The sequence below is a fragment of the Dermacentor variabilis genome, chromosome 2 (assembly GCF_050947875.1).
Source record: "Dermacentor variabilis isolate Ectoservices chromosome 2, ASM5094787v1, whole genome shotgun sequence".
Classification (NCBI taxonomy): Eukaryota; Metazoa; Arthropoda; class Arachnida; order Ixodida; family Ixodidae; genus Dermacentor; species Dermacentor variabilis.
In genome coordinates, this window is record NC_134569.1 from 18287253 (window position 1) to 18312053 (window position 24801).

At 45.9% G+C, this 24801-nt stretch overlaps 2 protein-coding genes across 8 annotated transcripts in view; one reads left to right on the forward strand and one right to left on the reverse strand.

Annotated features, from left to right (window-relative positions):
• Positions 1 to 24801, reverse strand: part of LOC142571445 (mediator of RNA polymerase II transcription subunit 12-like protein) — a 222155-nt gene that overhangs the window by 33261 nt on the left and 164093 nt on the right. For 5 of the 7 annotated variants that reach the window (XM_075679797.1, XM_075679796.1, XM_075679794.1 and 2 more), the window contains 2 exons: positions 24128 to 24281; positions 5746 to 6032 (listed from right to left, as the gene is read on the reverse strand). In XM_075679797.1, coding sequence (XP_075535912.1) covers positions 5746 to 6032; positions 24128 to 24281 — 441 coding nt within the window. The remainder of the gene's footprint in view (positions 1 to 5745; positions 6033 to 24127; positions 24282 to 24801) is intronic. The other 2 variants (XM_075679800.1, XM_075679795.1) reach the window with 1 other exon arrangement.
• LOC142571446 (uncharacterized) lies at positions 16589 to 19994 on the forward strand. The gene is made up of 2 exons (XM_075679801.1): positions 16589 to 16916; positions 17175 to 19994. Exons 1-2 carry the CDS (start codon positions 16652 to 16654, stop codon positions 19460 to 19462), a joined length of 2553 nt encoding a protein of 850 aa, XP_075535916.1. The 5' UTR covers positions 16589 to 16651; the 3' UTR covers positions 19463 to 19994.

The following is a 24801-nucleotide window of genomic DNA, read 5'->3' on the forward strand; positions in this document are numbered from 1 at the left end:
CATTCTCGATCCACGAACTTAAGGCAGCATTAGCTTTGTGTAGCCGCACATCAGTGCCAGGACCTGACGGAATTTCCTACCGAGCTCTGTGTCACCTGGGGGAGCGAGCGGGAGGAGTTCTTCTTGAGGTGTACAATGAATCTTGGAGAAATGGCACGCTACCAACAACCTGGAAGACAAGTCGCCTCGTTCCACTGCTGAAGCCTGGCAAGTCGCCGTTGGAGCTCTCATCATATCGCCCGATCGCTTTGGCGAGCTGTGTGGGCAAAGTAATGGAGAGGATGGTCCTAGGACGCCTGGAGTGGTACTTGTCGTACTTGGAGTGGGTAGGTGTTGTGGTACTGGAGTGCCACAACACCTACCCAGATGCCATGGCGGGCTTCCGACGCGGTCGATCATCGATCGTCTCTGCGCATCCTTATTTCTCGACGTTAAAGGGGCGTATGACAACGTTACGCATGAAGCCATCCTCTCTGCTCTCACAGAGGTAGGAGTGGGTGGTCGGATGTTTCAATGGATACGGAGCTATCTATCCATGCGATCCTTCTTTGTAAGCACCGTGGAAGGCCATACTTCTCTACATTATAGCTACCGTGGTGTCCCCCAGGGCGGTGTACTTAGCCCCGTGTTATTTAATCTAACACTAATTGCTCTCCTAGAGCACGTGCCAACCACAGTCAGGCTATCAATGTACGCGGATGACATCTGCATATGGACATCTGCAGTAACACGCCTACAGTTGCGAGCGAGAATTCAGAGAGCCACCACACAAACTGCTATCTACCTCCGTAATCGAGGCCTGGAAATTTCCTCCGAGAAATGCACACTAGTGCCATTTACACGCAAACCCATGGCAAACTACAGTGTAATTCTAAATGGCCAAATAATACGACGGGTCCGATCGTACAAGTTTCTAGGTGTCATAATCGACAGGGACTTGTCATGGAGCCCACACATGTCATACGTGAAAAAACGGTTGACAGGCATCTGCCACCTGTTCAAGTTTTTCGCTGGCAAGACCTGGGGAATGTTGCCTAGTGCCATGTTACAACTGTACAGGGTGCTTTTTCTAGGATTTCTGCGATACAGCTTGCCAGCAATAAACAACACAGGCAAAACGAATCTACGCACAATACAAAGTCTTCAGGGTCAAGTGCTCCGGGTCTGTCTAGGCCTGCCTCAGAGTGCTTCAACAGTGGCTACGATAGCAATCGCTAGAGAGCACCTTGTCAAGACCCACATTGAAATTGAAGTACTCAGGACCCATATAAGGCATCTAGCCAGGACTCCTCGTCACCATTTAGCCTCTCTACCAGCGGACAGGCCACACACATCTTTCAGCCAAACGATAACTGCATGTGATGAATCATTGCCAGCTTGTTTCACTCCGGCCTGCGAGACTTTCGATCCCTCCATGGTGCCTCGCTCAGCCAAAAATCAACCTCGCAATACCTGGTATCTCGAAAAAAGCTGATCTGTCATCACCAGCCCTTAGACAGCTCACGCTACTATATTTGTACGAGAACTACCGTGACTCTACGCATATTTACACTGATGGATCTGTCCTTCCAAGCAGCTTCGCGGCGGCAATCGTAATACCAGCGAAAGCTACAACAATCAAATTTAAGACGACCCACGCGACAACATCGACGGCAGCAGAGCTCGCAGCGCTCTTTACTGCCCTTCATCACATTGGTGATGAACCGCCACACAAATGGACAATATTCTGCGATTCAAAGGCGGCACTGCAGTCTCTACTGTCACCTTTACGACGCGGACCGCACGCACAACTAATATTCCATATTACAGAGACGTTACACCATATAAGTGATGCAGGCCATGAAATAACCTTCCAGTGGCTTCCAAGTCACTGCGGGATTATCGGCAATGAACGGGCGGATCACGCTGCCCGCTCTGCCCATACTGAGGAGCGCCACGTCCCAATTCCTGTTTCTAGAACTGACGCGGCACGGAAGCTCCGCCTACTTGCTCGGCAGTGCACCGCGTCGCAATGGAATGAGCCACATTTAAGAAATACGCGACTGTACTCACTTGATCCAACATTAAGTCTTCGAGCGCCATCACAGCTTCGCCGTAGAGATGCCACGCTTTTATATCGACTTTGGTTGGGCGTTGCCTTTACTAAAGCCTATGCCTTCCGCATAGGGATGATCGACACCCCAACCTGTGACCACTGCGGCCATGAAGAATCAATTGGCCATATTTTGTGCGCCTGCCCGCAGTACAGTCCACAGAGGGCATGCCTTAGCCACGAACTTGACCAACTGGACGACCAACCGCTATCCGAAAAAAGAATTCTACAACATCGAAAGGACCTACCTTCACAGAAGAAGGCCGTGCAAGCGCTTTTGCGCTTCTTGCGATCTACCGACCTGTGTGAACGACTTTAACTGGAACGCCTTTTGTGTGTGTGTCTCCATGTGCGCGCGTTCCTTTTTTTATTTTTATTTTTTTTTTTATTTTTTCGTTTTCCTCTCTGTTATCTTTCTAACCCCTATCCCCCATCCCCAGTGTAGGGTAGCACACCGGAGACTCATATCTGGTTAACCTTCCTGCTTTTCCTCTTCATTCTCTCTCTCTCTCTTGCTGACACTCATTTCACCTGCTTCAGCAACTCCTCTGAATAATCTTGCTCAAAGAAATTAAGTTACCTTTGGTATATGGCATCTTGCGCTGCTACAAGAAAGTGGCAAAAGTTATAATTTCCTCTTTGGATGCCTTTTTGCAATCTTGCACCGACCTATTTTGCAGCACCTTTAAAGCTTTTTCACGAATTGGATTCGTTTTTTTGTAGAACATGATGTAACATTCCTAGAATAAAAAAAACAGCCCCAAATTCATAAAGATTATGAAAAATTCAAGAGGGTTGGCAGGCCACTGTGCATCTGTTGCGCTGGTGCATCCTTATTTAGGTGGCGCTGCTGCTGCTGCCTCTGCAACATGTACCTTTCTCAGAAGCCTCCAGAATATCCACACTGAACGACAATTATGTGCAAACAAAGCAGAAATGCTTGTTCCTCTATCAACCCCACTGCTAAATAACTTGTTTATGCATCACAGCTATTATGGAGGAGTACAAACAAACCTGAAAACTAGGAGTTTGTGAATACCAAATATTTATTTCGGATCAAATATCAAATCAAATCAAGAAAAGAAAAACGGACACTGAATCAAATATTGAATATCAGTAAATTTTTCACAAAATATAATGTTTACAAATTCTGGGCAAGAAAATGCGGTGCTGTACATGATCTGGAGTTTCCTAGCATTCCATAACAAGTATGTAGCAAGCTATCAGTAACATAGTTACATAGAAATCAAGATATACAGTACGGTCTACTCTTATTAAAGGGAACACCAAATTAGTATGCCAGCACTGATTATCGCTCAGTTATGGTATATGTATAAAGGTATGGAAAATATACTTTTTATCAATAGACTGACTGTTGAATAGAATCAAGTGATTTCTTTCCTCTGAAAGAATGAATTAATGACGTTCTGTTGTACTGAATACCAATAAGGTTCTCAGTTTAATAGTGGACCAGTGTTTTACAGCAATCTTCTATTTATTGCATAGAAAGTTTTGTTTTTCTGTTTTTCTCTAAAATGCAGAAGAGCTATCCCAATTTTACTAATAGGGCGGTGTGACCGACAAAAAAAGAATTAAATATGGGGAATGAAAACATATGGGGACACAGTCAGGGACCCAAAGTAACAAAGAACCCAAACATTTATTGGGGGTTTAATGTCACTGTTCACAATATGCAACTTTTGAATATTTTTGCTCATCTGCATTCAATGTGGCACAAAATTTGCGCGAACAACAGATCATACTGAGCCAGGCATGAGTAGACTTAACTGCAATTGGAACACTTGGCCCTCTCTGCCTACAAGTAAGTGCCGCATAATGACGCCCTGCTGCTTCTGTTAGCGAACATCAGTGATGTCCATAAATGTTAATACAGCCGAATTCTGTTGAATCTGCCTTGGTCAAATTGACCTTTTTGCTTAATTTGCACGCACTAAGAAGTCCTGGCTAGGCACCGTAAGTTGCTATGGACAGAAAACGAGTTTAGTTTGAATGCGAACACATGGTTCACTCGACCATCGCCGGTGCCCCCTTATTCATGGAGCATGTAATAAGAGCTTGAAAACACAATAAATATTCAGCAGCCGGCGTTATTGGTTCACTAGGCGATGGTGGCGGCAACAATCTGACTTGCAGTAATCATGACGAATTGCACTGTGCCCTGGATGATGTTTCATTTTCGGATTTTGCCAGTGCTGACGTCAGTGTTGGAGTTGGTGGGCGGCCAACCGAAGACGACATGTATAATTATTGAAATGCAGTATTGAAGACAGACTGGCGACCAGAATACTTCAAGCAATAAACAATATTTAAATTATTTTATTTTGTCACCATTTGTTAATTCAATCTTTCAGATCATTCGAGCAATTCTTGCAAGCTTACAAGGATCGAAGGAACGGGAGTTGGCTGTTCAATATAAAATATGTTCAAAAAAGTAATGCAATTAAAGGATTATAAATTGGCAGCAGAAGGGTGAGGTGGGTCACTTGGTTCAGGTTCATTTCAAATGCACAAAATAGTGTAAATGGGACACAAGGACAAAAAAGGCAAAGACAAGCACACTGCTCGTGCTCTCCGTTCTTGTATCTTTGCACTCACCATCTGTTAGTTCGGTCTTGTACCATTGAAATAAGGGAAGTGGCAGTTGTTTATAACCAACAGTGCAAAAACAAAAAATGCATCACTGAAAGAGACATAAAAGCAGCCATATGTGCCTCTTTGTTGATGCCTGCCATACACTTTCCTACCAAAATTGCTAGACTAAAACATGGTGCTGCAACCATTCAGCTACCATAGAAATGATGGGTGGTAGAGCACAGGTTTATCTCACCTCTGTGCTACTGGCTGCAGACATTTTTGTGGCATTACTTATTATGATTTATTTTCCTAATATTTCAGGCAATTATATTTTTTCTAAAAGCATGAAGGCAATAAGTCTTTACTGCCATATAAAAGATTACTTTGAATCGTTGCATTTATAATGCTACACTTTGCATGTTTGTATTTATAATGCAATGAAACAGCAGCTTTTTTTTTCCACATTCGCCCTGAGCACAATACTTAAGTGGGATACATCGGCACTTTGTTAATGATGATTTAGCTTTAGATACAGCACACAAGCAGCAGTAAACTTGGAAAAGCAGAGATTGACAAGCAACAGGTTTTTCACATCAAAGCGCTTTTCTGCTGTTGCCGATTTCGCCTGCTTCAGGAACTTGTCTGTATAAACTTGCTCAAAGCAAGTGCCCTCTGATATCCTTTCACCGTTAAAAGGAAGTACCCACAGGAAGGTTGGGAAACCGACAAGTGCAACTTTTTTACAGAGAAAATTTATTTCTTGTAAAACTTGACACAACCGAAAAATTTTAAACAAGCCCAATTCATAAATATTATGAAACATTTGAGAGAACTGGCAGGTATGCAACAGCCACAAAGTTGTTTAGAAGGATGAAGTTTAGGAAAATACACATACTACTCATACTTCCCATGCTGGTTAAATTGCCATACCTGCAGCACCCATAGACACTAATGCCACAATTCCCTCTGACGATTTTTGTAGGATAACTCGATGGTGTCTGCATGTTGTTAATACGTCTGAATGAGAGAAGCAAAGGCTGGCCAGTGCCATCACTTACAGGTGCCATGCCTTGGGGGCGCATCTGTTGCTGGCGCATCATCATTTGGTGGCGCTGCTGCTGCTGCTTCTGCAGCATGTCCATGTTTGGCTGGGCATACGGCGGTGCACCGCTGCTTCCAGGTCCACCAACCGGACCTTGCATGGTGACTGCAGGTGCCCCCTGTGGACCCTGAGGTGTCCCCTGGGGCGGCCCACCAAGAAACTGTGCCGAAGGGTGACGGGCTCGCAGCATAGAGCTGAGAGCAGCCTTGGACTGGGAAAGCTGGCGCTCGAAGCGGGGTCCTCCTGACAGAGCACCGAGATGGAGGGCATGGGGAGTGGGAGGGAGGGGTAGCAGCCAAAGGAGTGGTAGAGGAAGGCGGAAGGGGACAGGGAAAAGAGTGGAGGAAGCAGAACGAACCGGAGGCGCAAAAGAATAAAAAATAAAAATAAATAAACAAACAAACAATATGAGTGCCGCAGGAAGAAGTGGAAAGAAAAAGGTCAAGACAAGATCAGCACGGGAATGAGAGGTTGTTGAGTGTCGAGTGATGCGTTGTGGAGGGAACGAGGTGAAGTGGACACAGAAAGTTGTTGATAACAAGATACAATTACGGTGGGTCCAAGACAATGAAGAAGGAGAAAATGTTAAGAGGAGCATAGAGCCAGGAATACAAGAGGTGAAGTGGTCAGAGGCAAATATCAAAAGAGAGAAAAGGAATAGGATATCCGCCGTACATGATGGTATGGCCACAGCAGGCCCAGCATAACAGGAAGAAGCAGAAAAGAAAACATTAACAGAAATGCATACCCAGAAAAATGGAAAGTTGAGTGACATGTTGATGAATATTTGAAAGTGGAGGTGAAAGGAATGATGAAAAAGGATATTGAAAGTACAGATGTAGTAGGTCCACAATGAAAATTTTCCCAGCAAGATGTTGAGCAAACAAAGTGGGAGTGATTGGCAAGATGCAGGTACATGAATATCACCAGTGACAGCAGCAACGGCAAGGTAGGCCATATTAAAATGATTTGAAACAGGCCAGGAATGTCACAGAGGCAGATCAAAGGGAATGCACAAATGCCAGGAAAGAAGGAGCAAAGAACAGGCAAGGACAGGTACCAAGCATGGGGACCGAATTTACGCATGTGTGGGTGGAGTACAGACCACAGCGGCACAAAGATAGGTGTGCCACAGGTTAGGAAGAAAAGAGTGGAACAGGTGGGCACGGATGGATAGTTGCAAGCGCAGAGAAGGCAAGAGGCAATGTCAATGAAATGACAGAGCATGACAGGCATAACAAAACAGAGAGATAAGAAGACATAAAACAGAATAAACAGAATAAAGATAAAATAGAAATTGCAAAAACAAAAATAGAGGAAAAGTGTGGGGGCCACAAAAGAAGAAAAGGACAAAATAAGAAAAAGTAAATTAAAATGAAGTATCATAGTACATGAGAATAACAAGAAATAATAAACAAAAGAAAATTTTGATGTTTTTAATGTAAATGGAATGTCAAGACAACATTCAGCAATTCAAATACAAATTGAAGTATTTGTTGCAGACCATAAGTTTTTGGTTATCGTGTCCGAAAAAAAAAAAGAAAGATAAGACCGAAAAACGTTGAAAACCAGAAAAGGAACAAAAAATTAAATAAAAAGACAGCAAGAAAGTGGGCAAGAGACCAAAGATGGGACAGTGGATAAGGACAGGACAGTGGGCAAGGATGGGTTTGAGGGTTGAAGCGGGGCTCTTATTAATATTTGACATGGCGACAGTTGAATATATATGTACGCACACAATCACAGGTCCTTTACCAATAGCAAAAGTCAAAATGGTAGCAAAAAATTTAGGACATAAAGCCTCTACTTGAGCAAGCTAATTTAGCTCAAGCACCAATTTCCCTGCTGAAGTACATGTGGAAATCAGAAGCGTCCTCAGTAAAAGCTGCTGAACAACTTTGGATAAAACATGTTGCATTTAAAAGAAAAAGTCAATCTAGCAATTGGCAGAAGAGTAAACAGGCCATTCAGTTTGAGGAAATCTAAAATTATTGCAAGATTTTAAAAATTATACTCCAAGTTTACAAATCTAGATACATGACAGCATTCTTTCATCTACACCATATATCAGTTAAAGCACTTGAAGTGGACAAATGTTATATACATACTTCGAAAGTACTATCCCTTATATGTACTTTCAAACCTTTGCAATGCTCACATAACTGAGGAACAATTTTGTAAAATATCCGGTATAGTTAAAAGAACTGCATGCTGATATTTGTTGCCCCATTAAGTGGCACAAACTTCATTTTTTTTGTCTTTTTCTTATTCTGCATACTTCCTTATTCAATGTCATCTGAGAGCCAAATGAAAATTTTGCCTTGCACCAAACACTAGTTTACAAGTTTTCTCCTTTCTTTTCTTTCTTCCTTTTTTTTACATGCAACTAATTTTGCTTAAGATGGTTTAGCAGATGCTCAAAACAGTTCTGCCTCTCTCAAATACTAGTTAAGAAAACCGGAGTGGTATACGGGCTAAAGATTGTTTTTACCCTCATAGTCATTAATTGGCCAGAACTCTTTATTTTTTTTTTTTTTCAACTCTGCAAGAGAAGGGTAGCACCAACCTCTGAATGAAATAGCTGCTACTTTTCAACATCACTCCACATCAATTTGTGCTGTAGTTTTGTAAAGAGGCACTTTTGGTATCTGCTCAAACATACAGTTGATAGGCAGTTTCCTCAACCAATTTTGTATCGCCAGAATCCCTAAAGAACATTACTGCCTGATTCATTGATTGATTTGGTTCCTAAGTAAGATATGGCTTGTGAGAAGCACCATAGTAGAGGGCTTCACATTAATTTGGACCACCTGATGTTCCTTAATGCACATTCCATGAGCAGTAGACAACCCTTCTTGCATTTCTCCCTGCTGTTATACGGCTGCAGTAGCCAGGAAAAGAACCAGTAACCTTCTGCTGTGCAGCAGAACACCACAGCCACTGTCAGGAGCGAAGACTACGTCAGTTAAGAAGTGGCCCAGCCCTCAACAAAGCAGCATAGAGTAAAAGGTTCGAGCTAAAGCCTGTTTGTAAAGACAAGTTTTTAGCCATCATTAAAGGCCTCCAGAGTAATCACATGACAGGGGGTGTGACCTCAGCACATGTTCATTCAAGTAGAGATGAATTTAGAGCCAAACAAATATTGTTTTTTTTTTCTTTCAAACTTTACAATTCTAGAACCAACCACATCCTCCAACTTCACTAGGTAAGAAAAATAAATCGCAGGTTTCTGATGCAACCATCACGCAACCACATGACACTGCCGTTTCCCGACAACATATGGGAAATGAGGATCACATGACACTTCTACCACGCTGCATTCTGCCTAGTGTTATTTACCAGTGCCTTAATAAGCAAGCCCAAAGTCAAGGAACAAATTTCAGACAATTTTTGGCATGGGAACCAGCCAGCATTGTAAAGAAATATGTAACAGTGAGTCACGCTCACTTGGTGCCAAAATCTGCCCATGCCAGATAACAGCACCAATGGCACAAGTGGCTCACAAAGCAAGAAGCAAGCACATTGCATAGACGTGCATGTTTCCATACCTGTGTACCTTCATGTTTTTTTGTTTCCCAGAAAGGGAACCACACAGACAACAGTATGCATGATCTCAGAATCAAGAACATAACAAGAATGATCTTTCATTAAATTTTAAAAATAATAAGAATGCTTTGCAAAGCAAAAATGAAAGTTTCTGATGTGTAATACTAATGTGAAAATCGCAGACTGTATTTCGACATTTAAGGTGACAGGATGTGGCTAGTCTTCAACATAGCTCTTCTCACATTTCGTCAGGTGAACAGACCATCTAAGCCTCCCATCCTGAACATTTACCTACTGCAATATCTACACCCTGACTGTTCCTCAGATGCTAATCTTTCTTAAGTTCATCCTTCCTTGTCACTCCAGACATCAGCTCTAGAACAGACATTTCCCATATTATTTTAGAGCGAAAGCTTCACTCCTTGAGGTACAACTCCCAAGGTCAATCTCAGTATGCATTTGACCTTCAGCCACTAGCACGCAAGTGTGAAGGTGTGACGTCATGTCATGTGATCCGCTGTGGAGAGGCGTCACAGCTGCACTCGCTCGAGCCTCGCCGCTGAGTAGCATGTGACTAAGCGAGGGTTTAAAGGGCTAAATATAGTCCTACATAGCATGAGCATGTGTACCCGTTATGTCACGTTAGTGAGAACAATAGCATCTATAGTTCAACCGATGGTTAGACGCTCTGGCCCAGCCATCATAATCGGATGTTGCTGATACACTCTGATGCGCCTAGCATCAAGTGACGCGCACCTGCACACGGGTAATGTCAGACTATAAACATGTCTTAACAGCTGCTTCAGCAGCACTTGGTCACTCCATCTCGCCATGGATGAAGCACGCACCAGTGAGAGTGCGTCAACTCTTTGCCGCAGGCACCACGCTGAGTCCGAGCATGGTGCCGATATAGCTCGCCGGGAAGAAGCACAGAAGAACTGTGTCTAACCATGCTTAAGAGAGCTTTCACTCGTATAACTAGGTTCAAGCCACGTTGAACCCCAGCCAATTTTTTCACAAAAGACCACTAAATTCAGAAAATGTTGTGACTCAGTAGTTTTGCTTGGTATTCTGCTGAAGCATGTGTAAAAGAGGTGAAAATAAAAGGACTACATCTTTCATGCAGCTCCTGTCATCTTTGTCTCCCCCTTGCATGAATTCATCTTTATCCGCTTCCATCACATCTAACAATGGAGTTTATGTGTCCCTGCAGCTTAGCGTACAACTATTACTTTTTTTTACTTTTTAATATGTCATCTTGCATTTCAATCACCAAAGTAATTCTTGAAGCTTTCGAACAGGCTGATCAGCTGGAGTTGCAGCTAAAAAATTAATTACGACAAATTAGACATTCGTATATGACCAAACTATTCTTCTTTCATTCCCTTTCAAAAAGAAATATGGCCTACATATAAGGCAGCTCCTCTTATTATGATATTTTTCACCAACCATTAGAGTGGCAGAAAAAAAGTGCTGCTGAACAATTCTGTGTACCCGCATATAGAAAAATAACCTTGTCTCAAATATGGCGCAAAAATACAGAAAAATTACCAGTGTGCATGAGTGCCCTAGAAAAAAAGATAACTTTATACAAGTGCGCAATATCTACAGTGAGCACGTTTCTCGAAGTAAAACTCAAATGCATGCATGCTCTAATGAAGTGTATCGTGGGAGCATGCAAAACCAATATGTACATAAGACAGAGCTTAGCAAAGGCACTGCAGTGCTCCACACTGCATTGGCCTCTCATTTTAGCTTCCATTCACGGCCTCCATCATGGACCAATATGCAATATTTGTGTGGAGTGATGTCAAGGTGAAACGCTCGTACAACCATTTTCGTGCATATGAAATTTATCTATTACAGCTCAGACCATTTATAACATAACTGCTTATAGTGCAGGACAGGATATAATGTGTTTCTTTTTCCAATTCCTGTTTACCCTACCACAGAACTTAATGTACACAGGCTGCTTACAGCACAGCTGCGTGAGACAAAATACAGCCGAACCCATATATATCGAACTCAAAGGGAATTGGGAAATAGTGCAGTATATCAATAATTTGAAATATAAAACATGCTTATCTGAAGCTTATTTGAAAACTCCGTAGGTCTCAGACAGTCTCCCGAGAACATGAAAAATGGGCATTTATCGATCCCATGCCCAGAACCATTCAGTGCAAAAATCAAGTGCCATCCTTTTCTAGTGGTGTGCATGTATCAGACCGGGAGGCCTTCTGTGTTCTTGAAGCAGCATGGTGATCCTCTTTTCGATTACAAACAGCAGCAGGTAAGATGCTTCACTGCACAATGATTAGTTTCCTCCCCTATGAGTGTGCTTTCGCCTTCTGGATTTTTTTTCCTGTGTTATTTTGTCTGCTGCATGTGAACACTGTCTGTAAAAGGCTGGTGCTCAAGCAATAAACTTACACCACTTCCAAGTTTAAAAGGATGCAACAGCCCCAGTCACCTGCTGCAATTGTGAGACAGACACAGCTGCTTAGTCTAGATGTTTTGCATGTGTTGCAGGCTTTGAAAATTGGTGTTTTGGTTATAGCGTCGTGCCGTATACAGTGTGGATATTTGCGACTTCGGCAGCTTATGTTATAAGCAGTCTATGCTGTACCTTGTATTAGTTGTTACAGTTAGAAAATGCACCTGTTAATAGCCAATGGTGGTGCCATCATAACGGTCCCATTAAATTGTCTATAAATCATTTATTAAGTTCGGTGCACCTACAGCTTTCAAGCCCATTACCACCAAATCTGTGCAGCACTTTCAAAGATAAAGTTGCTGAGCAGTAATTTTAATTCAGATAAACATGCACTGCCACGGCCAAATGATTTTTCAATTTTATTTAGGATTTATCTATAAAACAAGCATATTGCAACTAGAACTCTTTTCAAAGCAAACTGCCTCATTTGGAGTTTCTCCCCTACAAATCTCTCTGTTATTACTTAGATTATTTCCATGACTTTAAAAAAGTGCATGTAAAGTCAATGTCTGATTTTCCGAACTCTCTAGGGACCACAAACACATCAAAAAAATCGGGCAGTCCGAAAAAATGAATGCCTGCCTTTAACTGCCCTCAATACTCGCTGTGTTTGCTCAGAGGCTATAGTGTTAGGGCGCTGAGCACGAAGTCGCGGGATCGAATCTCGCCCACAGCGGCTGCATTTTGATGAAGGAAAAATGCGAAAATACCAGTGTGCTTAGATGTAGGTGCATGTTAAAAAACCCCAGGTGGATGAAATTTCTGGAGTCCTCCACTACGGCGTGCCTCATAATCAGAAAGTGGTTTTGGCACGTAAAACCCCACAATTTTTTTTAACTGCCCTCAAGAGCTCAGATTGACACAGCCATGTCTGAAATAGCATTAAAGGCCTGCCAGTACAAATATTAAGTGTCTCGGTGCTTGTACTGTGACAAAAGACGGTAGTTGCATGCGTTTATAATTAGGAACAAATCTTATGTCCCATGAAAGTGACCCCTTTGCACTCTTGATATGCCTCACCGCTATACATTGAGTATGCTTGCCCGCGTAACACTGCTCTATTGCGGCGAGGTTGAATTTCGGGAACCGGCGTTATGCAACACTTTAGACCCTTGCCATGCATTCCGGACGTCGATGCCATCTGTGAGGATGACGAAGGCAGTCAGGGCCATCATTTAAAGCAACAAATCCTTTAAATGAAAAACATGGCACAGAACAGCAGAAAGCTTGCTAGCAAACAAAGTTTCATACAATAATTACTGGAGGGAACACTGATGTTGAATTCCAATGGCGGAGTCGGAGCAGCCGACAGACTCCGCGAGCGAGCACTCGACTCTGGCGTAGAGCAACGCCTCCAAATCCGCGAGTGGAACACAACCTGCGCCGCCGGAGCAAGGCGGAAGCGGAACTTCTATCTCCGAGTTACCCAAGATGCCTCACGTGTTGTCATTTCCTTCCGCTGTTTGCTCCCAGCACCACCACCGCACCAGTCACTTGTCTCTTCAGCGCCGTTCACCTGTTGTTTCAAAAGTGCGGAATGGATATCTCGGCAAGCGTGCAGCAGCTTTTGCTTCCTCGCGAGTCGTGACCGGTGGCACCTCCCAGCAGACAAATGTGGTAAAGGAAATACGTCACGCAGAGTTCCGGTCCACTCCGCCGATTTTGGCGGAGCATCTTTTTCTGCTCCATGGAGTGACTCCCGCTCTGAATCCACTCAGACTCTCTCATTGGAACACCTTACTCCCGCCCTCACTCTGTCATTGGAACAAACTTGCTCCGAAACGAGCAGAAAAACTTTCTCCGACTCCGCCATTGGAATTCAACATGACACTGCCATCATTCAGCCACCATCTGAATGGTGGAAGGTACATTAATTTGTCTGATCTTTGTACTTGTGGATTCAGTGTTGTTCTGGCTTTATTTATTACGCTTCATCTGTCTTCACAGTCCTAAATTTCAAGCGATCTATACTCTTCTAAGTGCAGAATACTCCGTGAACATGCACAATCGCTACTAAGTGCAGCGGCTCAATCTGTCAAGGTGGCCCACTATTGAAACGCTCCAAGCCTATCGAAATTCATAAGGCCGTTCTATGTCGCTTGTCAATGCATGCATCCATGACATAATGGTTTCAACATTGGGCTTCTCTGCTAGAGATGCTGTGTTCCAATCCTGCCGTCGGACAATTTTATGTTTGATTAATTATTTATAACATAGTACTTCATTGGAAATGACGAATGTAAAGTTGTGGAGCCATTTGAAGCCAGAAGGACGAAGTTTAGGCAAATTCATGTACTTCCCATAATTCCCATGCTGGCTGAGCTGGCCCCCATTGCAGCTCCCATAGCCACTAGCGCCAGAATTCTGTCTAGTAATCATTGTAAGAAACTACAATAGCAAATGTCAAAGCAGCTAGGCCTAAAGGCAGCACAAGATGACTACTGTGGCTGCCAGCGAAATGGCATGCAAGAGTGTTGGTTTAAGGCTGAGAGATAGTCAAAATGGCGGCAGTAGTGGCTGCAATTAATGCAGTTTTGGACCAGCAGTCAGAGCAAAAAAGTCTGAGAAATTGGACAGCAAATGGTTTCAACGTTAAAATTACAGACTTTCTCATACATTGGGTGTCGAAAAGATCAGTCATTGACTGTACTGCAATCAATTGTTGCATGAAAAAGGCCTGCAGACCTTCATTTGGAAAATCACATATGCTGCAGGGCAAACAGGAAAAACAAAAAACGGTCAAACATGCATTGAAGAACTACGTAAGTAGCTGCTTTACAAAACAAATTACTTTTAAATATTGCAAAAAAGAGACTAGTATCTACTGTAAAAGCTATGCAGGAGGAGATAACAATCCAAGGTGTGGCACTATCTATAAATGCCAATAAATCGCTGATGTTTGGCACTTCAGTAAAGTTGACTTTCATTAATTTGACCCTAACGAAACTGATGGAATTGATCAATTTATCCGGCACGTCGAATTAAACAAGATGCAGAATAAAATGTCAAAACACACCACTGATTCATTTGGCAGCATTTCCCCGATTTTAACATATCCCCAAATAAATGCGCACCCACTTTCTATGTGTCCAAAGTAGAAAATGAATGTAGAAATGATGTTAAAACTCCTAAACAAAGCAGAAATTTAGCATGCACATTCAATTATTAGCAAGAAATATGGGCAAGGGTCTAATATGTGTTGCACAAAGGTGGCCGTTTCCTAAGGTCAGCTTCGCCGCAGTACATCTGTGTTACTACATATGCCGTGAAGGCGATTTGCACTGCGCAGGCAATATTCGACCGAATTATTTTTTAAAAGAAAAGGCGCACGTAAGAATCGGGTAAATACCGTAATCATACATTGCGAGCTACGGTTCTTGCTTGAAAATTTTACTACAGTAAGCTGAAAATAGCTGTTTGCAACAGCAGATGACACTTGTTCAACGCATTGGCCCTGAGTTCCACAAAGACAGACGCTCCACTAAAGGGGTCACTATTGGGGTAACCATAAGAGTCAAGAATGCTGACTGGTCAAGTTCAAGTTACCCAGTGAAGGCAAATTTTAGGATCAAAATATCAAAAGCTGTAGCCCATAGAAATAAATGGGCACTGGCCAGGACCTTTAGCTGGGATTGAATTAATGGAAAATTAGAATTAATCAGAGTCATATTGTCACATGGAGTGACGTTGAAGAACACAGTAGCAATACTGTGAACGACAAAACTAACTTCTATTAGGCGAACTTGTGCCCTCAAAATCAGGCTACACTTATAACACAATGATAGCGGTGAATACGGTCGGCAATCGTAGAGAATCTGACCAGCGGGTCAAGCGCGTCGGCTTTTATACATCAGTCGTTGAATGTTCCAGAGTAATTGATGGGACCCGCGTGCCTTCCACAAAGTTCTACATTATTCGCGTCGCGCACACATGAGATCAGATTACACAAGGTTCAGTCAGAGACAGCGGATAGAAGCATCGATAACATTCTAGAAACTTCTGATACATGCAGGCGCGTCCTGCGCCGTGCGATAACATCTGCAAGGCGATAAAACGTGTCGCCCGATAAAGACAAACAAGTACACGTGTCAATGTTAACAGAAATCTACTGTACTAATAAGTACAATTGGCAGCCCACTAGTTCTAAAAGCCAGAATGCTCAGCAATGTTCAGGTATATATGCACTGATTCTATATATATGCACTGAAGCAATGTGCTTTTCCTACGTTCATACGACACACCTTAATTCATTCGCAAATGTCCAGCAACCCACAGTGGTGAAGCAGCTGGAACATTAATATGACATTTCTTAGAAAGGACTAAGCTATGGAGACAAATAATATTTATTATAAGCCCTAATACTTAGAAAGGACAAGATTATGGAGACAAATTATATTTACTGTGAGCCCTAATACAAGCTTCAAGACTGGCCATGGAGCAACTACTTAATCAGGGCCACAGTGTTCCAAGAGAGCTTCAAAGCGCACACATATTTAATCATTATTTTTCTCAATTTTTCCAGGTGCGACTATTTTGCCTAGAATTGCAGAAGCAAAACCAGTATAACTAAAATGTGAGCTCTTTTTCTTTCTCTCTTCACGAAGATTGTCCATGTTTCTGTGTGATGCCTGAAATGTTTATTAAACCAAAACGACACTAGAAGGCTGTTTTGCTAAGTCAAGTAAAAATGCAGCCTCTGACGTTGTGGGGATGCGTGACTCTCACGCGTCCCCGGAGATCTAGTTTTCCCGCATGTAGTATAGTGTCGCCCCCTGTCAGATCTCTGTCATCGTACATGTATGGTTTGTAGTTGTTTAGCTAGATGGCGCCCCCCCTTCTGTCATGTGACAAACTTGGAGGTGTCATCTGGCGTGTGAAGCCTTTATTAGCAATAAACGGCGAGTCTTCGTCCAGTTTTCATCGGGAGCAGTTTGCTCCGTGTCTCCTTCCTGCGCCGGCGCTAGCCGCGCGTTCGCCCGGTCGGGGCCCCCCGCTTGCCTGCCGCTGCCGACACAACATCTTTTTGGCGACGAGGATGGGATTCCCGCAGCGGTTCCGACCGAAGCCCCGGGAAACCAGCGAGCTTCGTAAGTGAAGCGTCCTTTACGTGTCGGCACGGCCTGCAAACGCCGCCGACGCACTTGGCGTCGCGAGGCTTCCGAGCCTAGGCCTACTCGCCCCCTTGTTCTTCCGTGCCCCATTCCTGCTGCGAGCTCCGGCTTGTTTTCTGCACTGTCTCCTGCGCGCTACCGGGCATGGCGTCTTTTACGGCGAACCTTCCCGTTTTTCTTGAAGTGCCCGGCCCACCGTTAATTCCATGGTATCGCTGGAAAAAAATTTTTCAGGCCCACCTCGAAGCGGCCGGCGGTGGCGACTGGACGGACGCGCGACGAGCGTCCGCGCTCTCGGGCGTGAGGGACAACGGAAGTACTTTGCAGACGAGGAGCAGGAAGCAGCAAGGCAGTTAACCAGCGCAGCGTCAGCTTCAAGCGAAGCAGCAAGGCAGTCGACCGGCGCAGCGTCAACGTCAAGTGATGCGGTCCCGCCAGCGTCAGAGTTCCCGAGACTCGTACAGCGGCTTGACCGGCTGTTCGCCGCGTCAACAAATATCCTGGCGGAACGGCACGAATTCACCAGCCGAAAGCAGTTCGAGGGAGAAGGATTCCTGGAATTCGTGACCGCATTGAAGGAGAAGGCGGTACAGTGCAACTTCGGCACAACCTACGACGAGCGCGTCCGAGACCAAATAATACATGGGGTAGCGAACGTCAGCGTTCGCGAAAAGTTGCTGGCTCATGGCGAAACCCTGTCCCTGGACAAGGCAGAAGAAATTGGACGCTCGTTAGAAGCCCTGCATCGAGCGAACCGCGCGTTCGGCTCCGAAAATGTACGAAGAATCGAGGCATCTCAACTTGGCGTTCCGTCGACGGGCCAAGATGGCCGACTTCTTCCGGGGAGCCGCCAAGATGGCCGACGTAGTCCGGGAGGCCGCCAAGATGGCCGACGTAGTCCGGGAGGCCGCCAAGAGGGCCGACTTCTTCCGAGAAGCCGCCAAGAGGGCCGACAGTTCGCACATGGCTCCTCCGGGAACCGTGGTGCATGCGACCGGTGTGGCAGCACGAAACATATTGCAACGTACAAGACTTGTCCAGCAAGGAACCGGCGGTGCAACGCCTGCCACACGTTGGGCCATTTTGCATCAGTATGCCGGAAAACCCGTACTGTTCAACACGTCTCTTCCGCAGAGACGCTGTCTTCAACTTCCGCAAGGCAGCCGTCCGCGTCTGTCTTGACGGTAAGCGCTTTTGAAACTAAAAAAGATTTGGAAGTTCCGGTCGTAGTGAACGGCGTCTCCATGCGACTGCCGGTGGATACGGGAGCGTCTGTGTCATGCATGACGGCCGAAGATTTTAGAAATAACTTTGGTCGACAGCACAGGCTGTCACAACCAACAGTGGACTTGAGAAATTTCTCCAAGCAACGCATCAACATTCAAGGCCTGTTTCAAGCCACTGTCCAGTTTTTCCAAAGGTCATGCTCCGTCACGTTCCACGTAACGACTACAGGAACATCACTGCTGGGTTTAGACGCTATCCAACGCTTGGGCATACAGATCGACGGTACGTCGCTGACATGTCGTCTACCATCGCTTCCTTCAGTACAGAGCCCCACAGGTGTGCCTCCGGGTTTTGATCTCCTCTTCAGTGACGAGTTGAGTCTCGTCAACAACTGTGTGCACCGAATTCATCGGCAGCAAGATGCAAAACCAGTATCTTCAAAGTTGCGCAGACTACCCCTGGCTCTCCGTGACCAGGTCACAAATGAATTGCGACGTCTCGAGGACTGCGACGACATCAAGCGTGTCGAGGCTTCTGAGTGGGTGTCTCCACTCGTCGTGGTGCGCAAGAAGGATGGAACTATGCAGCTCTGTGTAGATCTACGGGAACAGGACAGTCTTGTGCCTCACGTTCAAGAAAGGGTCTTGCAGAAACAGTGGCAGACTAAACAGTACGTAGACAAACGTAGAGGTGCTCAGGCAACTCGTATCAAGGTGGGAGACACCGTCAGAATAAGATTTAAGAGGAAACGATTTTTTAAGTACAGTAAACCTCGTAAAGTCAAGGCCCAGATAGGACCATCTACTTTTCTACTCAGTGATGGGAAGACGTGGCATGTGTCTAAGTTAACACTAGTGATGAAGGATCCAGCAGGTAGTACATTGTGTACAAGTGATAAAGATTTTTTGTACTCATATTCAAACTTGGATAGTCATTCCGATGACTTGTCTGTAGTGACAGCGTCTTCTCATAGTCATAAGCTTCAGTTAAGTAGTGCGTCTGACTGTATCACTTCCGAGTCTACACAGTCAGCAGTCGTCTCTGATTCCGTGGGGGAATCGGTAGCCTCCCAGGGCTTGTTGGGACGTCGAGAGGAGCTTCCTGGGCAACCCTCTCCAGCTTTGAGCGACAACCACATTCAATTGTCCAACCAGGGGGAGGGAAATAGTGGGACGACTGGGTCTTTAAAGTCGACCGATACGCGTCGCAACCCCCAAAGTTCTGAGGTACGCACGCGTCCTCATCGTGACAGAAAACAGCCTCCGTGGCTCGATGATTTTGTTTCTGTAGTGTAGAGCGTATTGCAGTCTTCGAAATGCCACGGCTAGGGGCCTCGCTGTGACATTTAGGAGACAGTCCACATGTTTCAACAACACAGGTATAAAGTACTCCTTGTTGCGGTGCAGTGAGTTTTGTGCCGTGTTCCTTGTCAGACTTTGTTTGAGTGACTGCCTGTGTTATGGTGCCCAAGACTGGTGCGCGTGTATGTGAACTTGGGCGGGGATGGATTGAATTTGTTGTGGACTTAAGTGCGTGCTTTGTGTGCGACTGGTGCGCATGTGTGAACATGGGGGGGGAACGAACTGAAATTGCCTTTGGACTTAAGTGCGCGTGTTGTGTGCGCGTTTCACTGTTTACTTTGTTTCCAGGGGGGGATGATGTAGTATAGTGTCGCCCCCTGTCAGATCTCTGTCATCGTACATGTATGGTTTGTAGTTGTTTAGCTAGATGGCGCCCCCCCTTCTGTCATGTGACAAACTTGGAGGTGTCATCTGGCGTGTGAAGCCTTTATTAGCAATAAACGGCGAGTCTTCGTCCAGTTTTCATCGGGAGCAGTTTGCTCCGTGTCTCCTTCCTGCGCCGGCGCTAGCCGCGTGTTCGCCCGGTCGGGGCCCCCCGCTTGCCTGCCGCTGCCGACACAACACCGCATAGCCCCTGTCTCCGTGCGGCTTCGCCGCGCCCGCGGCGGTCGGAGTGGTTGAGGCGCAGTACGAAAGATGGCGCGAGTGTTGCGCTGCGGCGGGGTTACTTGGGCGCAAGGGAGAACACGCTGGCTCTTGGGCGGCGGGCCGGCGAAGGCGGCGGAAGTCCCGCGCGTGCGCCGATCCATGCTTCTGCGAGACCGTCTCGTGGCTGCCTTCGAGCGCGCCACCGTTCGCATGACCGTACGCGCGAACGACCAGGCGTTGGGATCCAGCAAGGGGCGAACATATTCGCTCGTTATCCGGTCGCGGTGAGTCGCACTTCTAGATTTGTCGCGTGCCCATCGGCATGTTTTGTGGATAGCCAGACGGCTAGCAGGCATTGATCTATGAAAGGTGCAATAAATGTCCTTGTGATTGGTTGCACTACTGTGTTGTCGTTCCTTTGTCCCAAGAACACGGGTGTGAGAGACCCCACATCTGGCTGCCCAAGGTGGACCTCTTGGGGCATCGGACGATAGTTTTAACATTTTTGCTTCGTTCGAGACCTTTGTTTGAACCGAAGCGTAGGCGTAGCGTGGATATTGATCGCTAGCGTCGGCGGCGTGCTTTCTTGAGCGAGGCGACGGTGCCTGTAGTGTGTTTGAACATGTCAACATGCTAAGCCTTTTCGCAAGTTTTTTTTTTTTTTTTTTTAATGACATTCGTCTGTACGAGAGCCACATGGTCTGCATCCTGGGAGAGCGAGGCTTAGCGCCCGCGGAACATTCGCAAGCCTGAAGCCTGAAGCGAGTGAGTACGGAAGCCTCGTGGGTGGTCCGAATTTCTTATGTAAATAGCTTCTTCTATCTCTTTGACTCTCATGAAGTCGCGGCTAGGAGTCGGGTGGCCGCGGGCCACGGGTGCCACTACGGGCTGACCAGTATTGCGGCCTGGCACCGGGCGCTCCAACACCGTATGGGACAGTGGGCGCCGTCAACTCGGATGCTGTGTGCACCGAGCGGAGTAGAACCACCTCACAGAGCTGACGTCTCCTCACGGCTGCCTGTTTTGCGCTCATTTTGGGTGTTGTTTTTGGATGCCGGTTGTTAGGATAGCGACGCTTTAGGCCTAAGGCTTTACGAAGCTGCCTGTCGCACGTGGAGGGACACAATCTGGTGGACCGTGGCGTTGAGGTGTTGCACTTCGCTTCCCTCATTCTAGTTAGCCTCGCACGAATTGAAATTACTCGTTCGACTCAAGGAAGCGAGCTTCGTTCACATGAACTTAGCAACTTAGCCCGATCTTTTTTGAACATCGTACCACGTGGGCGATGAGCATGCAGACTTCTTCTCCCTTGCACTACTTTAGTGTTTGCCGAGTGCGTTGAGTGTACGCAGCGTGAGCGGAGTCACCCCTGGTTTGCTGTCACCTGCACATCGTCTGGGCACCTGCCCCGGACTATGATCGAGCCACCCCGGGCGATGGTGATGCTGTGGCCAGTTCAACGCAGCGACTTCGGCGGCCGCCTGTATCCAGCTCACAAACCTCAGCGGCGGAGAAAAGAGCCGGCGGTCACCGACAGCTACTGCAGCGCTCACCAGCAGGGCGCGTTGGCGCGAGCGGCGCTTGCTTGTACCGACTACTGCGTCGCCGTTTCCGGAGTCCTGGCCTGGAATCGTGCCGTCGAGTCTGCAAAGCTGCTGCTGTGACCAGCGGACGCCAGCCGTGTACCCAGGGACAATGTCGGCTCGCATGCTATGGACGGCGTGTGGACATTTCCTCAGCGCAGCCACTGTTGAATGTTCTACCTTGTTCACGAAGCACGTGTTGATGTTAGACCGTGGGACATGTTTCGCCGGAATATGTAGTGATTTAAGGTTGGGGGGATGTGGGGATGCGTGAATCTCACGCGTCTCCAGAGATCTAGTTTTCCCGCATAGCCCCCGTCTCCGTGCGGCTTCGCCGCGCCCGCGGTGGTCGGAGTGGTTGAGGCGCAGTACGAGAGATGGCGCGAGTGTTGCGCTGCGGCGGGGTTACTTGGGCGCAAGGGAGAACACGCTGGCTCTTGGGCGGCGGACCGGCGAACGCGGCGGATGTCCCGCGCATGCGCCGATCCATGCTTCTGCGAGACCGTCTCGCGTGGCTGCCTTTGAGCGCCACCGTTCGCGTGACCGTAAACGCGAACGACCAGGCGTTCGGATCCAGCATGGGGCGAACATATTCGCTCGCTATCTGGTCGCGGTGACTCGGACTTCTAGATTTGTCGCACGCCCATCGGCATGTTTTGCGGATAGCCACTCGGCTAGCAGGCATTGATCTATGAAAGGTGCAATAAATGCCCTTGTGATTGTTTGCACTACTGTGTTGTCATTCCTTTGTCCCAAGAGCACCGAGGAGAACCCCACAACGTAAGCCAATTGATTACCGTACCTTATCTTCCTTTTTTCTTCCTTCTATGGCATCAATATTTTAGGCGCTTACGGTTTATGGGCACTGCCATATTGGGCTAAAATGCATTTCCTTTACCGTATTTACTCATGTAATGAACGCACCCCCAAATTAGCCGCGAAAAATCTGAAATTTTTTTTTTTCTCGCGTAATGAAGGCAGCCGAAACTTTCCTACTGTGCAAGCCCACGATTGAACAGCGGTACTGTAGCTTTTCGGAGAGACTACAATCTTTTGACTCTCACACATCTGTTTAAAGCAAGTGCACTTAATGCTTAACGCATCCTTTCTGCCAGTTCTATTGCAAAGGCACCTCGCAGATTCGAGAGAAAAAAAAACTCGATTGGCTCTCTGCAAAATACGCAGTTTACGTATTTTACGCTGACGTAATAGGAGAGCACGTGCATGGGATGCGCAGTCAGGCGTATCGCATGGGATAGTCGAAGAAGGGGCAGCTGGCACTTGATCAGCACAGTCATCATAGTCTGTCGTAGTGTCGAATTCGTGTCTGTGGCTCGCTTTTCTGCCTGTCTTGGGTTTCGATGTGTTGATGGGCCTTAAGTCGAGTTACACGCAGACAGAGTTTATCTGCTCACAAAAAGGGAACGCTGATCAGACACTGGTAAACTTTCACATGCCAATGAGCAGGTTAGTCAAGAAAAGAGACACGCAGAGTCCTTGTCAAAACAGGTGCGCACTTCAAAGTGATGCTTGCAATAACAGCAGACAGCCGGAAGCGGCTGCGAGGATGAGCTGGGGTGCGATCGGAGATCGCTGATAGGAGCGCGTGTTCAGTTTTGCTGTGCAGAATTGGCCTAAACCGCACCAACTTCGCATGGCTGACGCATCGGTTCTTTGTTGAATGGTGGAACCACGATGTCGATGAAGTGGCCAGCGATCTTAACGGCAGGATTGGTGGTTCCGATGTGGAATGAAGTTATGGTTTTTAAATGGTATATATGTATTTTTACTGCAAAGATAAGTTATCTTATGCATGTTCGAAATCACCAATGTATTATTGCTTTTCAATTTTTGCTGTTTCGAAGATGTATCCATGAAATTTACCCGGCATAATGAACACACCTCCGCAACTTTGCGTTGGTATATTGGGAAAAAAAGTGTGTTCATTACATGGGTATATATGGTAAATAAAATAAAATAAGATTTGACTTTCTATAAATGTAGCAAGGGTGAATTTATTGCTAATGCACTTCGAAGATGTCCTATTTTAGCCTCTTAAACCACTGTCAACAATCACATCCTAAATAGTTTCCACTCCAAACTAATTCACTGTAGTCAGAAGGGGCATAAGTGAGTGACTGTACACATCAAATGTTTTTTCAGAAGCAGCTGCCACATGTATGCTAAGAGAGAAGGGGAGGGTATATGCTCCTTATCACTGAAAACTAACACTAGGACTGTTAAGGCGAATGGCAACGCAAGATACAACTTGGCATACTCTAATCGCATTCTATGTGAGACCCGAAATACGAGTCAGTGGCACACAGTTTTACACCTGTAACTTTGCACTCGTCACCCATGAAGGATGCGGGAACCAGACTGAGAACCACCTGGGGCCACAGCACAGTGCGGGCAATGTGGGGCGCACCTGGGGGCAGGGGCTGCTGGGGTGCATAGTATGATTGCTGCTGCATGGGCGGCGGCTGCTGTCCATACCACTGCTGGGGAGGCGGGGGCGGTCCCTGAGGGTACATGGGCTGCTGCTCAGGGGGGTAAGCCAGGGAGCCCCGGACCGGCGGGGCCTGCAAACAGGGAAGCACACAGCACTGTGGACGACTGAACATCTTAAAGAGACACTAACAGATGCTAACTAAACTAACAGATACTTTTTTCATTAAGAAACACAAGGTTGCAAGAGTCATCCAGGAATCACTAACCTTATATGATACAGAATATCAATACATTGATCAATCATTATAGACAGCGTGTGCCGATTGACAGTGTCACGTGTGATTTTATCTGCCTTTTTGCTTTGTTGTGGTTTGTTTATTATTACTTTCTGTAGTTTATTGTTTGCTTTCTTGCTTACTTTCTGGTTTACTTTTTGGTTTTCTATGTGCATACATTCTGGGTAGACCCTAATAAGTGCTTTAGTTGCGAGACAGCACTCAAGTCATGTGCCTCGTTTTCCATTTCTTGTGTTACTGCCAAGTTTTTTTTTTTTTTTTGTAAATATGAACACTAAAGAGCAACACTAAGTCAGTTTAGACTCGTAAAGTATTCTTTCAAAGCTGCATTTTTGTTAATTTCAGTAAGAAGTAA

Bases quoted from the DNA above. Each gene is read 5' to 3' on its own strand.
- LOC142571446 (XM_075679801.1), top strand. From the start codon at position 16,652: ATGGCGCCCCCCCTTCTGTCATGTGACAAACTTGGAGGTGTCATCTGG. The intron at 16,917-17,174 runs GTAAGTGAAGCG...AAAATTTTTCAG, and splicing joins CCGGGAAACCAGCGAGCTTC to GCCCACCTCGAAGCGGCCGG.